General features: G+C 39.9%; 1 protein-coding gene across 1 annotated transcript in view; it reads right to left on the bottom strand.

The window, feature by feature from the left end:
• The window catches only part of kazald1 (Kazal type serine peptidase inhibitor domain 1), a 30,872-nt gene extending 13,634 nt beyond the window's left edge, over nt 1-17,238 (bottom strand). Inside the window, exons 1-2 of the mRNA NM_001100263.1 lie at nt 17,100-17,238; nt 12,926-13,530 (exon numbers count right to left, since the gene is read on the bottom strand). Of these exons, the coding sequence (NP_001093733.1) occupies nt 12,926-13,424 (499 nt within the window). The 5' untranslated portion in view covers nt 13,425-13,530; nt 17,100-17,238. The remainder of the gene's footprint in view (nt 1-12,925; nt 13,531-17,099) is intronic.
• Nucleotides 17,239-21,834: the final 4,596 nt, after the last annotated feature.

Raw genomic sequence — 21,834 nt, 5'->3', positions numbered from 1 at the left:
CCTATGTTCAGTACTGGTCATTTTTTTTTAAGTTACAGTAATGAATGTGGAGTTGGAAATGTCTGGAACAGGGACAAGAACTGTTGTCATCACTCCAACTGAACACAAGGTTACATATTTCAGTCTATTGGAGCAGCAGAATTGTCATCTTATAGGAAAATGATATCCCCAGAATGAGTACTTAACTAAAACATAGTTTATATTATGTTAAGTGACCTATTATAGAATCTTGGCAAACTGGAATATATATATCAGTAAATTTACATCCATTCCTTTCATCCACCATTTAGTGACAGTCCTTGTGCTCCCTCAGAGATCACATGACCAGAAATAATGCGGCTCTAACTGTAACAGGAAATAGTGTGGAACCAAAAGGCAGAACTCTGCCCATTAATTGGCTGATGGGGCCTAGCATGTATGTGTGCCTTGGCTTGTTTGTGTGCACTGTGAATCCAATGATCCCAGGAGGTGGCCCTTAATTCTTAAAATGGCAATTTTCTCTTTAGCATTACCCAATGGCACATACTACTAAAAAGTATATTTTTCTGAAAATTGTTTATTTAGATGAAGCAGGGTTTTACGTAGGAGCTTGTTTATGCAGGAAGGTGCATGGATTGCAGCATCATAGGGTGTTGTGTGTGCCATATTCCATACCCAAGCCTCACCTATTTGAATACTTACTAAAATGTACAATTACTCAGCTGTCCTCAAACATTGTTTCTTTAGGAATGTTTACTTTCCCTAAACAGAAGTTGGATGTTTTTGTTTTGTTTTCCACGGCTATCTGGTTGCTAGGGTCTTGTTAAATGATTAGCAACTAGGCAGTGGTTTAATATGACATATGAATAGGAGATTGGCTGAACAGAAAGTTAAGAAATAAAAAGTACCGTATATACTCGAATATAAGCCGAGTTTTTGAGCACTAAAAATGTGCTCAAAAAGTAACCCTCGGCTTATACTCGAGTATGATAATTTGTGCCGATCCCCCAGACGGACTTGTGTCCGTGCGCCCGCGCTCTCCCTATGTCAGTTCCCAGAACCGCCATCCTGCTAACTGTTCATAATTAATATCTCCAGTGCGCTCTTCTACGGTGTGCTCATCTCCGGTGCGCTCTTCTGCTCTGCTTGGCGCCGCAGTCGCGCCAGTGACGTCACGCGCCCGTTCAGTTACTCGTGGCCTGATCTTAGACCTTGTAAGATCAGGCCACGAGTAACTGAACGGGCGCGTGACGTCACTGGCGCGACTGCGGCACCAAGCAGAGCAGAAGAGCGCACCGGAGATGAGCACACCGTAGAAGAGCGCACTGGAGATATTAATTATGAACAGGTCAGAAATATTTAACCATTACCCTAATCCATTGCATCCAACCTGCACCCAACCCAGCTCAAAGTTCCACTTCATGCCCAACACCCCCAGCCTGACTTCCCTTTGATGACTCGTATCAGCCACCATAGGGGAGGGGTCAATGTTATTATTTCATCAAAGGGGAGTAGAATACTTGATTTTGACCCTCCCTACCCTGTCCAGCTAACTGACACTGAATTTTTTATCCATCACTACAGCCTAGTGTGCAACCACTGAATTAATTTTATCTTGAAAGTCTGAGCGCACAGGTAGCAGGATGGCGGTTCTGGGAAGCTGGCATAGGGAGAGCGCAGGTGCACTGACACAAGTCCGTCTCATTCCCCTCCTTTCCTTTCCTTTCTGGTCCTGGTCTGTGTTGCAAATGAGTAGTATTGATCTGCAGATTGGTACATTGCCCCCTTAGTTCCCACAATCATTGCATCTTATTAGTTTCTCTATTTATATATCTTATGCGCATATTTCTGGGAAGCTGGCCTAGGCAGAGAGCAGGACTGAGGGAACTTTAAGTCGCTTGGCAGTAGCTGAAGGGCAACCAATTGGGGAAAAAGATATAAAAGCGTTATGTGCAAAATTGGTAAGTTGCCATTTTTATCCCACAATGCAACTTTTTTTTGGGATAATCAACTAAACCAAAGTTTGAGCACACTTTGTGTGCTGGCTCACTCACACCAGCCCTACTGGTGACACCCTAGGCTTATACTCGAGTCAATAGGTTTTTCCAGTTTTCTTAGGTAAAATTAGGTACCTCGGCTTATATTCGGATCGGCTTATACTCGAGTATATACGGTAACAATAATAAAATTGTAAGCTCAAAGAGCAAATAGTTTTTCGGTTGCCGGGGTCAGTGACCCACATTTGAAAGCTGAAAAGATGTAAAAGAGGAAGGCAAATAATTACAAAATTATAAAAATAAATAATGAAGACTAATTGCAAAGTTGCCAGAAATAGGACACTCTATAACATACTAAAAGGTGAACCACCCCTCTAAGGGCCCATGAATTGGATGTGGCATGCAAAAAAAAGATGCAAATCCCCATGTTTTTTTGCTCCTTTTGGACCTTGCCTCTGCATTTTCACCTCAGTCAGACATAAATCCTTGGGCCTCAAGTATGGGACCTAAACATTTTCCATGACTGTAAATATCACACTGGTGATTTGAACTTGCACCTGCCATGTAAGCTGCAGCATCCCATGTAATTACGTGAGATTCCTATTGGACACCCCTTATGGGGATCTATCTCAAAATGAAAATGTAATATAAGAATCATCATATGTTAATACAAAACTTTCTAAAAATAATCAATTAAAAAATTTTGTCTCGTTTCTTATATATTCAGGTTACCCTTCACTGTCTCCATCTCAGTAATCTGTCTCTCTTCATGCACAAGTGGGGGTCAGATTTTGATTAACAGGTAGGTCTAATACATGTTTTTATTAGTGGGCTCCCTTTTCTAGCCAATGTGTAAGAGCTAACTCAAATAACCACACAAACAAAATCTAATCTATTTCTGGTATATTCTAATATATAAGCAAAAGAAGACCCCCTTTGAAGGATGTATTAGACCTAACTGTCATTCAAAATCTGTCTCCAACTCCTGCAAAAAGACAGAATGAAGACTGTTGGGGGGCAGTGAAGAGTAACTTAATTATTCCACAAACAGTACAGAATTTTTACATTCTGATTATATTTAGACATTTTGATTAGTCTGCTTTACAGGGGCATCTCAGGTGTTGAGCTGAGGGTTCCCTTGTACTAAAGCACTATACTCTGTGCCTTGCACCACAGAACCTTTGCAGCTGGATTGAGTGCAAATGCTATATGTCCCGGGCTATACAAGAGCCATTTTTAAGGACTTTTTAACCTATATCACAGCCACAAGAAGAATAAAAGCTTATTAGAAACTATTACATTGCAGCATTAACTGGAGGCATTGCCTCACTATGCCAAAAACACATGCTACTTGAGTGAAGATCAGTATATAAAGAGGGGCATTGTATTAGCTGCCCATTGCTGATCTATAATATATGCTTGAAACTACAGACCCGCCGTAGTCGTACTTGTGCAAATAACCAAACTCTAACCCTTTTTGACATTAGTGCAAGTGAAAAGCCAAACTAGTGGAAATGTCAGGAATCCACAACGGTGCATCTGTAAGTGATTAAAAAAAAGGGGGGCCAAGAATACTAAAGCTGTATTTTAAATCCTAACCTTTTCCCAGTCACTATATGTCAGATACTTAAAGAAGAATTTCATTCACTTGTGAAATTAAATATGTACCTTTTGGATCGGCAAATATTTTACATTTTGCAAGGAGCTGCATTATAGGTGTCTTTTGGCAGCCGTAATTATTACCTGTAGTCTACACAGGCTTATGACTGTATGTGCCAGGATAGAGATGATTGGAAAAAATAGTGTTAGTGATTTCTGTTCCCTAATCCAGTTCCTAGACACGTATGACTCCTCAATGCAGTCGTCGGCAGGGACGCTGGGCCAGACTCTAGAAAAACATCCACTCAGTTAGTTCCAGATTCCTCTCACAGACCACAATGAAGGTTTTATGAGTATTGCCAAGAGTTTTCTATGGTCTGGATATCCATCTGCTATTGAGAAGGAGAACATTGTAATATTTATAGATATATTTTGCGGAATTCCTGTTCAAGGGAGGAATATTTATTGGAGGGTTTCTACTTCCAGTTTGTGTCATGCACTGTCACAAGTCAGCCTTCATGTGAAATATCTATGTAACTCTATAACAATTGTATATCAAAGTATACAGTAAATTGCACTCAACATATACATCTCAGTGCCATAGCCAGGGTGATTCTAGCCAATAAGCCATCCTGAGGCAGCTCTATTGGTGCTGCCCTTCCTCACCCCCCAGCACTTACCTTTCCTGCACTGATGGGGGGCCAGCATCAAACAGCTACTCCTGGTAAATTTTAAAGGGGTAGTTTACCTTTAAATTAACTTTTAATATAATGCAGAGAGTGCTATTCTGAGACAATGTGCAATCAGTCTTCAATTTTTAATTATTTGCGTTTTTTAAATTATTTAGCTTTTTGGTCAGCAAATATGAACAGAGGAGAGGCTAAATAGAAAGATAAGTAATTAAAAGTAGCAACAACAATACAGCAGTAGCTTCACAGAGCAATCGTTTTTGGCCCCTGGGGTCGGTGACCCCTATATGAAAGTTGGAAAGGGTCAGAAGATAAAGGCAGTTCAAAAACTACAAAAAAAAATGAAGACCAATTAAGTTGCTAGAAATACGCCATTATATAACATACTAAAAGTTTACCTGAAGGTGAACCACCCCTTATGAGCCCTAATATCCTTGCTACAAAGAAATGGCCTACAAAATGTACATAGAATATAACCCCCAGCTTTGGTTTAAGGTTGTACTACAGCAAATAGGAATACTTTAATAGCTCCTAAAGGATGAGGATTCTGGGTAAATGGATTATATCCTATGCCCCACCCTATCATTCTATAATTCAGTTTTACACTATTGAGTGATGTTTTCAGAAGACATAGGATAAGCAGCTGGGTAGCTACTAGGGATACACTGAATCCAGGATTTGGTTCGGGATTCGGCCAAGTTTCTGCCTTTTTCATCAGGATTTGAATTTGGATAAATCCACACTCCTGGCTGAACCGAATCTGAATTCTTAAAATCACATGGCTTTTTGTCACATAAAGGGCCCGATTCACTAAAGTCCGAAATAAGGAGTGCTATTTATAGCATGCGTTAAAAATCTTATCACTTCTTATTTTTCACTCGATTCACTAAAAGGACACTTGTCATAATTAAGAAGTGATGTTCTTGGCATTATTTATCTTACGATGACATATTTTCAAGCAATATATTACGCAGCGCACAAGATATTACGCAGTGCACAAGATATTACGCAGAGCGCAATATATTACGCACGTAACCATTACTTTCTGAAAACCACCATTTCCCTGAAAACTGGAGGCTGCACCACTCTAGGGCCAACATATACTTGAAAAAATACGACTGCAAACTCCATGTTGTGTTGCCAATAGCTCACGAACCGCAATTTTCTTTAAGTACCGCCTGCCCCAAGTAGGGTTAATATTCACACAGATTAACACGATATTTTGCACGTTTAATGCATCATATGTGTTTGTGAATCATGCGTTAGTACTATTTCTATTCGCTAATTAACGCAATGCGTTTTTTTTGTGCATGCGATATGCGGATTAACACATGCGAAATGACTTTGATGAATTGGTACTTAATTATCGCATGCTTTTTAATGAAAAAAACTATGCGATAAGCGTTATTGACCTTTAGTGAAAGCGGCCCCTATAACGCTTATCGCATAGTTTTTTTCATTAAAAGATGTCATCGTCAGATAAATAACGCCAAGAACATCGCTTCTTAATTATCACAAGTGTCCTTTTAGTGAATCGAGCGAAAAATAAGAAGTGATAAGATTTTTAACGCATGCTATAAATAGCACTCCTTATTTCGGACTTTAGTGAATCGGGCCCAATGTTGGAAAAATGTCACCCTTCCTTATCTTAATTTGTATATGCAAATCAGGAGTCAGATTCGGTTCAGTATTCTGCCGAATCTTTCTCAAAGGATTCGCGGTTTGGCTGGATGTCAAATAATGGATTCGGTGCATCCATAATAGTTACTATATTTCCATTGGGTGGAGCCTGGGGGTGAAGAGGAAAGTGCTTCCTCATTGCCTTGTATCAGTGCTAAACTTAAATATAGGCAAGGCTTCCAGCCCTAGTGCTTATACTAGCATCAGAATTCCCTTTGATTGTACTAAACAATGACATATTGACATATACCATCCACTGCCATGCACTGCCATGGTATTGGCTTACCCATTACTGTGCTATTAGAGTTATTTTTCTAATGTTAAAGAACTAGGACCCCTCCATGCCCATTTTAAAAGAGTAAGCCTCCTCACAGGCCCCACTAACTCTTCCCCTTATGGCCCTCCCCAGAGTCTGTCCCCGTCCTAGAACCTGGCCTTTAAAAGCAGAGCAGCCCAAGCTCCATGGTGATCACTGCCAACCAGGATCATGAACACTGGATTTCAAAATTAGGGGGATAAGTGGTATCAATTTATGTGGGGGGGCAGTCATTCAAAAGGGATAGCCTGTTCTTTTCATCAAATTTGTTTAAGCTTTTTCTTAGTGATGTGTATATAGCCATTTTTCAAATATATTCATCCTCAAGTAAGCATCTACCTTACTAGAGCAGCAATAAGTCTACCCACTGATGCTCTTTTAGGCCATTGACACATATGGCAATGGCCTCACTGACTTTTCGAGAGATGACTTATGATTGCTTAAGGCATTTTACCAATATTCACCATGTGTTTTTCAAATGAAACTTCCTTTTTTCCCCAAAAATTCCCACGGCTTTGCGAGGGATGCACATGACAGATCAGTCCCTAGCTCCTAGGGGTCCCTAGCCCTGCACGAGCCATCTGTTTAGCAAAGCAACATAATATAAAGTAAGTGCAATCAAAACCGGCTGTTAACACATTTTTAGCAAACAGCTTCCAGCTTATTACTGGGCCCCACAGCAAATTCAATTTAAGCCTTCAAAACTTTGGTAAGTTGACTTATTTTACCAAGTTATATTGAAATTGCTCATTAATAAGGACCTTACAAGGCCCCTTACACTCCTAGGGCCCCCTGCCATTGCCAAGGTTTGCTTCCATTGTTGTTACACCCCTGCAAGCAAGATTTGAACCTGAAAAACCATCTGCTGTTGTCCTCACAGAATGTACAAGAAGTCTTGAGTTTAGCCGTATTGTGTCCTTTTTCACATTGTTTATATTTTTTGTTTGCATTCAGTGCAAAATCTTGGCACTCGGGCAAGACACACATTATCTTTCTTGGGACAATCTGTTGCAGTTCAAGTTCCCAGTTTGGAAATATGTTAGAATAAATGACAGCCAACGTTTAGTCCTGATTTGTTTTGAGAAAGCAAAGTAAACAGAAAGCGGTCTACTGAAGCCAAGGGATACATTGGTCCAGCCCAGAAGCCAGATGCCACATGGACAGCCCTGTCCAAACAAAGCTCATTCCACAAGAGCTCTATATACTGAACAAATGTCTTTCCATTCATTCTACCTTCAAGTTTAAAGGGATTCTGTCATGATTTTTATGGGTTACTTCTTATTTCTAAATGACACTCTTTACATATCAAATAATTCACTCTACCATTTAAAATTTTATTCTTGAACCAACAAATCTATTTTTTTAGCAGTAATATTGGTGTGTAGGCGCCATCTCAGTGCATTGTGCCTGAGTCTGAGCTTTCAGAAGGAGCCAGCGCTACACATTGGAACTGCTTTCAGTTAACCTATTGTTTCTCCTACTCCCATGTAACTGGAGGCGAACCAAGCCAAACCTGGATTTCTTACTATTGAGTGCTATTCTGATATCTACTGGGAGCTGCTATCTTGCTCCCTTCCCATTGTTCTGCTGATCGGCTGCTGGGAGGGTGGGAAATCATTCCAACTTGCAGCGCCACAGTAAAGTGTGACTGAAGTTTATCAGAGAACAGGTCACATGGCTATGGCACCCTGGGAAATGAAGAATATAGCTAGCCCCATGTGAAATTTCAAAATTGATTTCAGTGTAAAATTCTGTTGGAGAAGCTCTATTAACTGATCCTTTTTGAAAAAAAAAACATATTTTCCCATGACAGTATTCCTTTAACATCATACTGACCCGAAAGGATATTAGCACCAACATGTATTCTTCACATAATAAATACACTGTCACTTTCAGTATGTTATCTAAGGCTAAATAGACTCTTGGTGAAATATTCATAGTAACCATCAGTCCCCATTTCAAATTTGCCTGTGGAAAATTGACCCCAGCAAGGCCTCTATCCCTATGGCAACAATGCCCCCCCCCTAATCATTGCTATTCCAGGACAGGAGAAGGGAAGGAGTCATCTGGCACATGACCTCCACTTCCTTCCATGCCACAGGCCCCTTCCTGTTCCTGAATTTCATTTCACTTTAGAAACCGGGTAACCATACTATATTATAGATGTATGGAATTGGGGTTTGTGGGAAAGAGATGGGGGGTTAGATATACATGGTTCTGGTCTTCAGAATTTTTCCAATGGAAAAAGCATGCATGTTAACATATCCATCAACCTATAGGTTACCATGGGAATATGTAGAATACAAATTGGTTCAGTATGACAAAAGGGTATTTCATTTATCTTCTAGAACTAAGAATTTTCCATTGACTTTGCACGGAGAATAAATAGCTGCAGAATATTAATCACTAGTCAGAAGAGTAGGCTGTGAGCTGAAGCCAATGCACATGTAGAAAAAAAGCTTTCTTATGCTAATACTGCTATTACTTGAACTACGTATCTGTACTGTAAAGAGGTACAGGTATCGGACCCCATATCTGGAAACCCATTATACAGAAAGATCCAAATTACGGAAAGGCCATCTCCCATAGACTACATTATAAGCAAATAATTCACATTTTTAAAAATGTTTTCCTTTTTCTCTGTAATAATAAAACAGTACCTTGTAATTGATCCCAACTAAGATATATTTTACCCTTATTGTAGCTAAAACAATCCTATTGGGTTTAATTAATGTTTAAATTAATTAAACCCAATTAGGAAGTCCAAATTATGGAAAGACCCTTTATCTGGAAAACACCAGGTCCCGAGCATTCTGGATAACAGGTCCCATACCTGTACATGTTTAGTGGGTGTACAAATCCAATGCAATATATATATAATGCAAATGAATACACTGGAAATCAGGGTTTGATAATGTCATTAGTGTCACAAGGCCCAACAAACGTGTATATTATAGGAAAGAAGATATCTCCTACCTAGCAAATACCAGGTTAGCTAAAGGCATGGCAGCTTTTCTGAAAATTGCACTTTGTGCACCACACTGCATTCATAAATGACCTATATTTTCTGAACGGTATGGGACCCATTATCCAGAATGTTCGGGACCTGGGGGTTTTCTCCATACCTTAATTTCACAAAAAAATCATTTAAACATTAATTAAACCCAATAGGATTGTTTTGCCTCCAATAATTATTATTTATATCTGAATTTGGATTAAGTACAAGGTAGAAAAAGGGAGAAAAAAGGGAATACTTTTTAAAAAATCTGAATTATTTGATTAAAATAGAGTCTATTGGAGACAGCCTTCCTGTAATTGGAGCTTTCTGGATAACTGGTTTCCATATAATGGATCCCATATCTGTACATGGTTTACTAGATTTTCGTTTAAACATGTTTTATAAAAATTAAATCTGAAATATTAAGGGGGTTGTTCACCTTTGTATAATATTCATGAATCTAACAGTCAGGCCCGGATTTGTGGAGAGGCCACAAAGGCCCGGGCCTAGGGCGGCAGAAATGTAGGGGCGGCATGCCGCCCCGCTGCAACGGAATTTTTAAAGTTTTTTTCAATACGGAGCAGTGGGTACTTCTCCCCACTGCTCCGTATGGGGCTTTAAATGTATGCGCATGCGCGCTTGTTCGCTCGTTCGAGCATGCGCATTGGGGGGGTGGGGCAGGGCCGATCAACGGGGGTGACCTAGGGGCGCCCAGAAAACAAATCCGGCCCTGCTAACAGTTCATAATAAATAGAACAGAGTCATATACACAGTCAACAAAAAATGTGCAGCTGAAGAGATATTCACCTCAGAATCCCCCCTCTGCTGAGCCTTCACTTCTCAACAGACCCTGTGTGACCCCTATAAACACTTTAGTTGCCTTTTTACTTCCTTATATGATATCACAAATAGTACTGGCAGCAGACTTAACTCCTATTGGCTGTGTCTCCAGTCAGTTTTACACTGCTTCCTGTGCCTGCAAATCTAATGTAACCCCCCATTTGACGGTGAAACTAAGCAGCACCAACTTAACTTTCCTTAGAGCACAGGGTACATAGGACTCTACACACCAGATGGACTTCCGCTATGTGGAAATATCCTTGGGGTGTACTGCAACTACAATTTACTTGGGCTGTGTGCAAAGTAAACAAAAGAATGGGCGCCAGAAGGTTCTTTGTGGTAAACCAGAACTTAACTTGTTTATTGTCAAAGACAAATGATCCACAGGGTTATAGCAATAATCACACCAAGAAGATATCAGATAATTGCACAGAAGGTAGAAAAATATGGTGTCTGCCCATTTAGTCCACCAACCAGCTCGGCCTTCCTGTGGAGAGTAGCCTGGACAAGTATCTTTATCCTCAGGGTGTCCCTTAGCAGCCAAGGATCCCTCACAGCCAACTATGGATCATGGATAGAAACTGACCTGATACCTGCGTCTTAACCGTGGTCCTACCCTAAGGCAACAATAACTGTAGGGAAGAGTACTTCCAGCTAATCTCTCCTGGTTGGAGCCAGAAACTGCTCTTTCTAAATAATCTCACTATCTCACTTTCCTAGAAAGTGCTCTTATAAATTATCCTGACACTTACTACTGCCTGTCCCTGTTCCCCGACTTCACTAGAGCTAGAAGTAGCATCTAGGGTAGATAGCTTTTCTAGGGCCCTGTTGATTAGTGGAACTACCACCTGGGTCATCAGATGTAGCCAAAGAGGAAGACCCACCCCCTTCTCCAACACTATATTAGAGTGCAACGGGAGTGGTCTACCTATAAACCAATAAGGCACATATGCTAATGGCACACTAGATACATGGGCTTCTGCCCAGTAACAGGAAAGAGGAAACAGTAGGGTTTAAAGCCATAGGGGCATCTTAAGCTTATGGGTCCCTACACTAACATAACAGAATGTTCAATTTGTGATATACAGAGTCATTTTGCCTATGCCATTGCAAGGGAAAAATTAACCACTGACCTTTCAATTGATGCAACTAATTAGAGTGCACAAGCAACCAATGAATTGGTCCAATAGGAAAAAAGTAAGGGCAAAGCCTGGGCATGATGATGTAAGGATATAGGAAGCTGTCAGTGTGTCAGGTTCAAAATAGGCCACTCCCATCCCTTCAGAAAACTTATCAGAGAGACAGGAGAAGGACTGATTTAACAGTTATAAAAAGTAGCTTTTACCATAGTCTTTTTTAAATGGAAATGGATTTTCTAACACGCTGAGAGCATTGTTGGTGGTTTAATAAGATTTAGACATTGAATATGAACAACCTCTTTAAATGAGAACACATACTCGCATGCACAAAATAAGTACATGTATGTCGTTTATATACTGTAAGGCTATATTCTTCCCAGAGAAATCTGATCACGTTCTTCAGCAATAATCCCAATCCAAAGCCATCTGGCTTTAATTTAAACACACAGCCAGATACATTTTTTGACACAAAGGGGAATTTATATAACAAGGTACTCTGCCCAAACCAGTAGCTCATTCTAATTATATTTGGCTAAAAGAAAACATAGCATGTAACTTTATACCTCCTTGCAGAACGTATGGTCTTTCCATTTTTGATGAATGCCACACTGCACCAATGAGGGTTATTAACAGGTTAAGTAACCTTTCTGTATTCTCCTGCCGGGACAGCGAGCCCACTCAGCAGTGCGAAACAATTAACATCAGGGGGTTTCTGGGTCACACAGGGGGTTAAGAACAGTCTTGTTATTACTAACACCATGTACATTTGTTGCACACACTGAGGCTGCCCATTGATGCTCCTTTAGGCCAAGGTCACACTGGTTTTTAGAGAGCTATGAAAGATTAAGGCATTGTATAGGTATAGGATCCAGTATGAAATGTGCATATGTCTAAATGTAGCCATAAAGTTGGCTATACACAGTGTTTACTGACTTATATGTGGGGCCCATTAATAGGCCTGTTCAACTGATATCTGGTTATCTGACAGCTTGTAAGCCCCTCTGGCCTGGGGGCCCATGACCTCATTTGGGTGGCCAAAGGGCCCAGATACACTCATTTGGTAAGATCTGGTAGTGTGGCCAATAGTACCAATAATATTCCAAACTGATAATGCTCTGATTTTTGTGTCAACTTGTGACAAAGTTTTGACAAAAAAGTGTAGCTTTTACCATGGTCTTTTTAATTATTTTTATGGAAAATTGATTTTCTAACACGCTGAGAGCATTGTTGGTGGTTTAATAAGATTTGGACATATATAGCGGCTTTTCTATCCTGTATAAATCACCCAGGAATGCCTTGTATGCTTTGGCTTGCATTTCAGTGTTTATTTGAATGCAAGCAGCAATCTGTGGTAGAGTTATTACTGATTTGTTCTACTCATAAAGTGCTTTTAGAACTGAAATGTGTTCTGTAACCTAAGCAAAGTACATTCTGAAGGTTATCATCACTGCCTCTGGCCTCAGGCCTGGTATTTAAATACTCATTTAAAACGCTTCGCTATTGAATGTTTGTCCTTCATAGATAGGAAGTGTGAGTTTGTTTTCTGAACAAACCGAGAACATGACGGGCAAATCTAAATGATCAAGTAAATTGTTTGTTATTCTTGTGTTCGCTACTTTGATTAGGTGTGAAATAGAAACAAAAAGAAATGTGGCTCTCTGCCCACTCATTTCACATGTTTACTATACCTGATTCACAGGGCCCGTCATGTACAACTGTAAGGTTGGCTCCTGGGTGTGCATTGGCCACCTCTTTAAATTTACACAGCTGGGAGTAAGTTTTACCGTCTGATCCACAGACAGCTGTGTTAAACACACACACGCACTGAGGTTCAGGGACCTCTCCATGCCTGAGGTCCCCCATGTCAAGCTGACATTCTAAGTTATCACCACATTTTCCATAGAAGTGGTTGGTGTTGTCCAAGTCACAAATCTGCCCTTCCAAATTTGCACATTCTAAACAGCAGTCACAGTGGTCCCGTACAACCCCAGCCAGACAGCCCCTTGGTAGTGGGCATTCTTCTGGATTACAGTCCGTGCAGCCCTCCCCTTCCTCCAACAGTCTTTGCCAGCCTCTTTGAAGGTAGTCAGCTCCGCTGGGGCGGGACAAAGTTGGGAATATTTGCAGGCAGCTGAGATACAACAGGAAGAGCAGTTCAGCAGAGATACAAACAGCATGGTTAAACATTTTCATGAGTTTTCCTGGGCAGTGCAGCCAAACTCCATTACTTGTGATGGCATTACTTTGATATCTGCTTTTGGTATCAGTACGTCATGCACCCGGCAACGTGAAACTGAAAAACAGAAATAAATTGAATTTGAAATTGAAATTTAATATGATGCAATAATATTATCCATTATTAGATGTAAAGGGATGTGCACAAGGAAATATTGCATTTGTATAACTAGGATTTATGTTTACTATGGCATTGAGCTTCTTTGGCATGACCAGCTATATAACGGTGGAAAACTTTAAACTGTAAACTAAACTGTTAATTTATTGCTTTGAAACCACATATAATGGTTAATAACCTTTTATGTAATATCAACCCTCTAGATGGCAGTAAACTAACTGCAGTTTAGTAGGCACTCACATCCTCACCACTCATTGGTGTCTTTGCAACCTGCCATTGAGTGTCCCTACCAGCCCCATCCATTGTTTTATCCCTAATACTGGAAAGGCTGCAATGAATCCATGGCTGAGTAAACCAAATAAATCACAAGTCAGGAGTAAAATGAAGGGGGTAGAAGGAGCATCTGAGTTGCTTCCAAAATGAATAGATGAATGCATAAGTTTCCCTATATAAACAAGCCATAGTATATTCTATGCATGGTCTTTCCTTTACAAAGGGCTACAAATATAATTTGTAATTTCTGTTACGTATTTGACAGGTGGAGGTAATAACAGGCCCAATAGGTGCAGACATTGTTCCTGATCAAGTAACATGTAGTGACCAATCAGAAGGTTGCTTTACTTGTCAGATGTTCAGAACGAAATAGGTTGCTATGGGTTTCCTTGATAACGCTTTGTGGGTTATTACACTGCCCGGGGGTTTTATATAAAAAGGGATTTAGACCAAACAGTCTCTTTTGTGATTCTGTGATTTTAAGATAAAGTTTTTAATTGGTAACATACTGTACCAATGCAATCGGGATATTTAATGAAGTTTTTAACTGAAGATTTTATTTCTCCTTTAAACTCATGAACACCAGATGACATTGTGCAGAGGCAGCAGGTATAAGGCTTCTTTATATAAATGCAAAGGCTTCCATTTATGACCCAACCAGATGTGGAAAAAATTCTTCTGCATTTAAACAATATCCCTGTCTACGTCTTGAAATGCTGACAGAAAAATCTATCAGACAACGCTGACATCCAAAAGGCCATAATTATAGTATAAAATGCCAGGCTGCAAAGGTTATGAGGATGAGAAAGCATAGCAAGTGTATGGAAAACAAGACCAGTCTTTCCTACAGAATTTTCAGCAAATTTTTACAAATGATTTTGTGAATTGTCAATTTAGAGCACCAGTCAGCCTCACTTCAGAGGGGGGAGCTCCTCACATAGACTGTGGTTGACATCCTAAAGACCGGTTTCCTAGCTAATTTCCTTAGTGCTGCGTCTGGCGGTCATTAGGGAACCTTAATAAAGTAATAGCCCAGTGGAGCTACTCTATCCAACTTGGCCTCTTCTTCTTAGGTTTCCAGTTTCTGCCTATAGACTCAAAAAATACTCAACACGGCAAATTCCTCTCATTGATTAGGATAAAAGGAACTGCCCCAGAAAATCTCAAAGCATTCAGCATTGGTTATTCTATAACTGAGTTATATTACTTTATAACTTTCTGGCTTCACTGAAAGATAGCTTCATAGACCATCTTCTCAGACTTGTTTTTTTAAGGTTCACTGTTTACAAATATATACTTGCCCAGAAAGCCCTAGACAATTGCAGAATCCCCTGTAGTTGCATGGACCATTAGAAGGCTCCTTTTAGGTGACAGGATTTATAGTGAGGGCACATACAGAGACAGATTATTTGGTGTGCACAGAGCTGCTGTATAAGTGCAAGTGTGCATTAAAAAGCCCTTTCGTTGTTTGTTTTCATCTGGATTTGAGTTTTCTTTATTTTAAGACACGTCGGTCAGTGTGCTCTGCTAGTAAAGAGGGTCTGGTTTCAATTGCGAGCCAAAGGTAATACTAATAAAGGGCAACACAAGCAGCTGCTGGGGAATGAGCTCCACTCCGTTTGTTTAAGATTGTATTTCTGCTATGCACATAAGGATTCCTGGTGAACACTGACACTTACATTCTATAGATTCATTGTTTTGCCCTGGTGATTACTATATGATTACTATTGGTGGGATGCCTTCCATCAGACAGTCCGAGTTTTTAGCTGTAGGTGAGACTATTTATGTGAGAAGTGATTGAGCTTAGAGTAAGATCACAGGGGTAACTGATGTTCATCCACAGTGTAGGACAAGTGTGCAATTTGCAGATTATCTGTCCAATGGTAAATGTATCCAGATGAATGCCACCAATCATACCTCTGCTATCTTCTCAGGCATTACAGAAGACTAGACTGGTTTTGCTCTAAACTGGACATTATTGCACAGGTATGGGATTTGTTATCAAGAATGCTCCCGACCTGGGTTTTTCCAGATAAAGGGGTTTTCCATAATTTGGATCACTGTACTTTAAATCTACTAAAAAATCATTTAAACATTAAATAAACCCAATAGGATTGGTTTGCAATGATATCTTAGTTGGGATCAAGTACAAGCTACTGTTTTATTATTACAGCGAAAAAGTTAATGAAAGTTACTGTAAAAAAAAATGTCACATATTTCAGAGAGCTTACAGTGTAAGAACCCTATCTCATGCACCCGCACTAGGACGAGGAGCCAATTTATTTATTGGTATTGGTAGTAGAAAAAAAAGGAAAAGAGAACCACTAGAGGAAACCCAAATAGAACATACTCCATGACAATCAAACCCAAATATCCAAGTGTTACAAGACTGCAATGCCAACCAGTGTGTAAACAAACTGACCATTGTACCACCATTTCTTTGTATAGAAGGCTTGCCACTTGTCTACCTTACTTCATGGCTAACTTATTTAAGGGCATCAGGTAACAGTTTGATCCTAACTCGTAGGGTCCAACCATTCTCAGCGGTGGTTTGCAACATGATACACTCCTAGAATCTAGGAACTTCAAAACAGCTGCTGCACAAAGGCTCACAGATTTAGTGTTACTCTCCGGGGCTTTGCTTCTGTATCTAAACCAGCCTCATATTTTCCTGGAATATCTGCATTGATTAAGGGAATACAGACCACATCTGAGAAAAAACGGTGTTTATTTTTCCATTCTCAGTTGCCGAATGGAGCGGATATGCTGCTATCATTTACATTCCGTGGGCATGAAGGTTCTCAGCGACAATCATAAGTCACAATAACAAAGCGCCAGCTGTTACAGGCAGCAACTCTCAGCACCCTCAGCCAACTGGTGGCTTGCTACTTATACCGGGAGTTGTAGTTTTCAAAGGATGGGGTTCCAAAATGTGACATTTCTTATACAAATGTGCATGTCCTATAGGTAATTTCTATAAAAGGTTTGTGTCCCTTCTCCATCCTCAGCTGTCATTATCTGAAGAGAATATCAGGAGCTACTGGTAATATAAAACAATACAGCCAAAATTCATTTTAACAGTAGAAAGTATTCCATTCCATATCTTGGTGAAAATATATATATCTGTGCAATAAAAATCTATGTAATATATTTATGTTTCTGATGGTACCATACTTGTGGCTTTTTATGCTAAACAATCTTATTTATGAAGTAGAAGATAATCTATGTGCCCTTACCTCCTTTAACAGCCCTCTGAGAAGATCATGGTATTGAGAAGTAAGCAGCTGGCAGTTAGTTGGTGAGCAGTTCCCTATAGTACTGGCAGCTGGTAGGTCCCAGAGTGCTGTAGCTCTACTGGTCTCTACTGTATGTGTGGAAGGGTTGCAAGCTGTGCAGCGTAAGACTGCTTTTCCAATAGCCTTTATACTGTCTCCTGTTTGAATGAGAACCTGTGATGTCAAGCTGAAATGTGATCTCTCCCAGACCCATCCCCCTATCCACAGACCACTGCTAAGATATTACTACTTCTTGCCTTTCTCTCTGCTTCCTAATGCTAAGTCATATGCACGGAACCTTACAACCATATGTCTGTGCCGAATAGAGAATCATTCAGTTTCAAATAATATTGAAATAGTTGGTTTTTCCAAGAGGAATTTGGGTCCGCTTCTGCCTTAAGCAATGACTGCAAAACTGGAAATGGCTTCACCGGGACTGGTTTCTGTGCCAAATAAATGGGTTATATAAAGGAGCAAGAAAGAATTTTATTGTGAATTCTTACAAAATTTGTACCATATCATTAACTTTTAAAACTTCAATTATCTTCCAGCTATGAATCCAAATGGGAGCTTTAGCCTGCTGAGAAGATACCCATAAAGTTGACCAAGCACGGACCAGCACATTCTTCTGGTCTCGTCCCCCCAGACTAAATCTCCAACACCTGTATTGTGTTGTCTCCTTTTGATGAACTGCCCAACCAATATCTGGCCAAAATCTGTCTAGACTGTCTAGGTTTGAGAATCCCATCAGCTGAGGGCTGTAATGGCACACAGATGTGGTCCTCTGCAGACGAGTCTGCATAAGCCCCCATTAGGGTTTCCACCTTTGCCAGTGGCTAAACTTGAACATAGAGGGTGGGGCTGATGGCATCGGGGGAGCGGCAGTGATGCTGGGGGTGGGCAGAGGTTATGATGCCACAGCAGGGTTACTGTATCACTTAGATCAGGGATCCCCAACCTTTTTTTTACCAGTGAGCCACAGTCAGATGTAAAAAGTGTTAGGGAGCCACACAAGAATGAAAAAGATCTTTGGCAATGCCAAATAAAAGCTGATTGGCTATTTGGTAGCCCCATGTGGACTGTTGGCCTGCAGGGGGCTCTGCTTGGAGTAAAACTGTGTCTCTGTGCTTCCAAAACTTGTCTACAAGCCAAAAATGTAAAAATGGCACCTACTTTGAGGCCACTGGGAGCAACATCCAAGGGGGTGGCAAGGGGGTTGCCCCCGAGCCACTGGTTGGGAATCACTGACTTAGATGCAATTGGCTGGACTTCTGTCCAGTTTTCTTCAGGTTTTAAACCAGACAGTAAGTTTTGAACAGGACAGCCCATTGAAAAACTGGCCCTCTGCATGATGAGTAAGTCCAATCCCTTAATTAAAGGAATGGGATCTATTATACAGAAACAAGTTATTCAGAAAGCTCTAAAATCCATCAATGCCAATTTAGAAAATTCATTATTTTTTACTGATTTGCTTTTTCTTTTTGGAATAATAAGAAATTAACTGTAACTTGATGATAACTAAGACATATTGATGGAAAAAATCTTGGCTATATAAATATTTAAATGTTTTTTATTGGCCAGGTTATTGTTTGGGTTTCCCAAGGCTCAGATCTGAACAGACAGCTAAGACCTAAAGACAGCCTTTAGAAAAACCAAACTATTTGGGTCAAACATGAACAGGTGGCAACCCTAGCGATGGGGCTATAGGTGACTACACCAGTAGCAGCTTTCTGCCTTCTATAACATATCCCTCAGTGTTACAGTTTAAACTGCACCAACTGACAGTCAGGTCACAGCTAATATTTTCCAACAAGGAAAGCTTTAAAAATAAAAAGGATCAGGATAATTAATGTACCAAAATAGCCAAAGAGTGAAGACTTCAATGACCTCTGCATAAATTGCATTTTGCTATAAAGGGCCACTGTACACTAACCCTTTCCAACTGCATTGTTCCTAGTGCAGAGGGATATTAGTAATGATAATGATACAAAATTACAAATGTAATTTTATGGTACAGGTATGGGACCTGTTATCCAGAATGCTCAGGACCTGTGATTTGGATCTCCATACCTTAAGTCTACTAAAAAAAATCATTTAAACATTAATTAAACCCAATAGGATTGTTTTGCCTCCACTAAGGATTAATTGCAGTATATCTTAATTGGGATCAAGTACCAGCTACTGTTTTAATATGACAGAGAAAAAGGAAATCATTTTTAAAAATTAGAATTGTTTTTCTTATAATGGAGTCTATGGCCTTCCAGTAATTCAGAAATTTCTGAATAAAAGGTTTCCAGATAACAGATCCCATACCTGTATCACAATATGCAGGTTGTGATTAAACACAGGGAGACTTGAAAGCTGTGCCTGTTAGTAATTAGTCATTGTCCCAATGATATCAGACCTGTCAGCTTGGTTACTATGTGACAAATACACCCCACAAGTTCTTTTGAAGGCAGGACTTAGCTGACCCTACTCTATGGGAACAGTACCCACAGGACTGTACCAAAACATAGAATGCAGAGAGAATTGGATTGTTACATGTGCTCTTGTGGGTACAGTTCCCATTGTGTAGGTCAGTTAACTCTTGCCTTCCCGTGTGGTGGAACATACAAAAGAGGCAACACAAAGGAATGCAGGTGGTCAGTAAAACGGCTTTACCTGCCAACTGGTTCAACCTTAAAACATGCTATTATATATAACTATATATCCACATTTAAACATTTCCATAAAATATATATAAAGAAACAATTTTCTTTTAAATGAAGGCTTTATGGCTTAACATAGATGTAGGCCCTTATACCAGCTATAGTAGACAAAGACAAAGGGTCCACTGCACTTGCCCATTATCAATATATATAGGCATTTTGGCCATTAAGCTACTAAAAATACCCTCCCCTTTAAACAAAATAGGGATTGCAATATACTGCCCAACTACATCAAAAACTTCCTTGCTATGACCAGTCCTACACTTGCTTTCAACTGCTTCATTAAGAATTCTACTGCTTTCAACCGCTTCTACTTTTAATGCACAAATGTCCTCGATATATTGCTAATGGGTGAGTGCAGAGGATCCCTTGTTATCTGTCTGTATGAATTTTGCAGTCATGGCCTCAATGCATCCCCACCCTGTGATTTAAAATTCAGTGGTGAGCACAGCGTCCCCTTTCCTACCATCTATTGTAGAACTACATACAGCTAAGAAATGTTGTTGGCCTAAGGAAAATCTAATATAGTGAGCTTGGCATCATTTGCAAAGTCGCAGGTAAGTTTCCACCAACTAGGTTAAAAGACCAAAAATTTCTGGAAAAAGCATAACGTTACTTATATGCCAGAAAGTTCAACAGAGTGTACAAATAGCCATTATGCAGACAGACAGAAAAAAATACTGAAATAAAACTATCACATATTGTGGAATTAGAATATGGAATTTGGTCAGCTCACTGGGCAGTGCCCTCACCTTACTGCACACAGAGATGTTAGGATGGATCAGGGTAGATGTTAGGAGGTTGGAAGAATGTCAGAGATGTTAGGAGGACTAAGGTTAGGCTGGCACCTCCTAGCTTGGTTGCATTTTTTGGGAAAAGTGTTTTCTGCACTGACCTCCGGCAAACAATACCTATTTTTCAAGGCACAGGGCTACCATTTAAGCCACAGGTGTGTAGGCACTTAAGCCACATGGAAGTGTGGTCTGCCATCCTGCAGAAGGTAGGTGAAATAAAATTGGGCGCCAATAGGCCAATAAAATACAAGGTTGTGATCCAATAGGCCAATAAAATACAAAGTGGGTTGGGGGCACTCCAAGGCTAATTAAAGCATATTAGAGCCATACATGAGAAATAATTATGACACTGGAGATGGAAAGGTAGCTCAACAACATCTGATTGTTACAATGAGTTTTAAGATCTGGGAATACTTTATTTATGCCATTGTAAAATGCCAGTGTTACTACAAAACCCTAAAATATTAGCTTAGTTGCACCTATACGAACACCTCTGTTCTTGGTGGGTTAATTGAACAAGAAGAAATGAAAGATTCCTGCACTGTAGCCCACCCTTCCCAGCAAGATATCAGCAACAGACCAGAAATCCTTCTGATCCGTTCCCTCCTTCATAGCCGCCCCTTACGAATTGCAGCTTCGTTTTGAAAGGAGGGTGGGTTTTAAATCACTGAAACAAAACCATCATATAGGTAAATCTATCATATTTACATGTGAAGGAAATTCGGCACATACGGCAGTTTCCGTCAATGTTTGATCTTTAATGCAACAGCAATTTGTTTTTATACGGTTCTGCCCCTCGCAGTTAATATCGAACATACTGCAGAAACACATTCCTTTTTCTTCTTCTGTATTCTTCCATGAACTTTTATTTTCAGTAATCCCTTGTACTTGTAAAAATATATCTGTGATATTAAAAACAGATGTTTCAGAAGCTGGGCCTCATTATAAGTTAGTCAGGAGCTGAGTAAAGTAACGGTTTGAGTGAATTAAGAAATAACAATCAAGGAAATTGAGAGAAGTGTAGAGCAAGATATGCTTCTTAATGGCTACATATTTCCTACTGTGTTGACCAAAGGCCAAATAGAGCTTCAAATTATGTTATTATTATTATTATTACTACCGTATATACTCGAGTATAAGCCGAGGTACCTAATTTTACCTAAGAAAACTGGAAAAACGTATTGACTCGACTAT

Source organism: Xenopus tropicalis, chromosome 7 (assembly GCF_000004195.4).
Source record: "Xenopus tropicalis strain Nigerian chromosome 7, UCB_Xtro_10.0, whole genome shotgun sequence".
Lineage (NCBI taxonomy): Eukaryota > Metazoa > Chordata > Amphibia > Anura > Pipidae > Xenopus > Xenopus tropicalis.
Note: the sequence above shows the minus strand (reverse complement) of the source record. Positions and strands in the feature narration are given on the sequence as shown.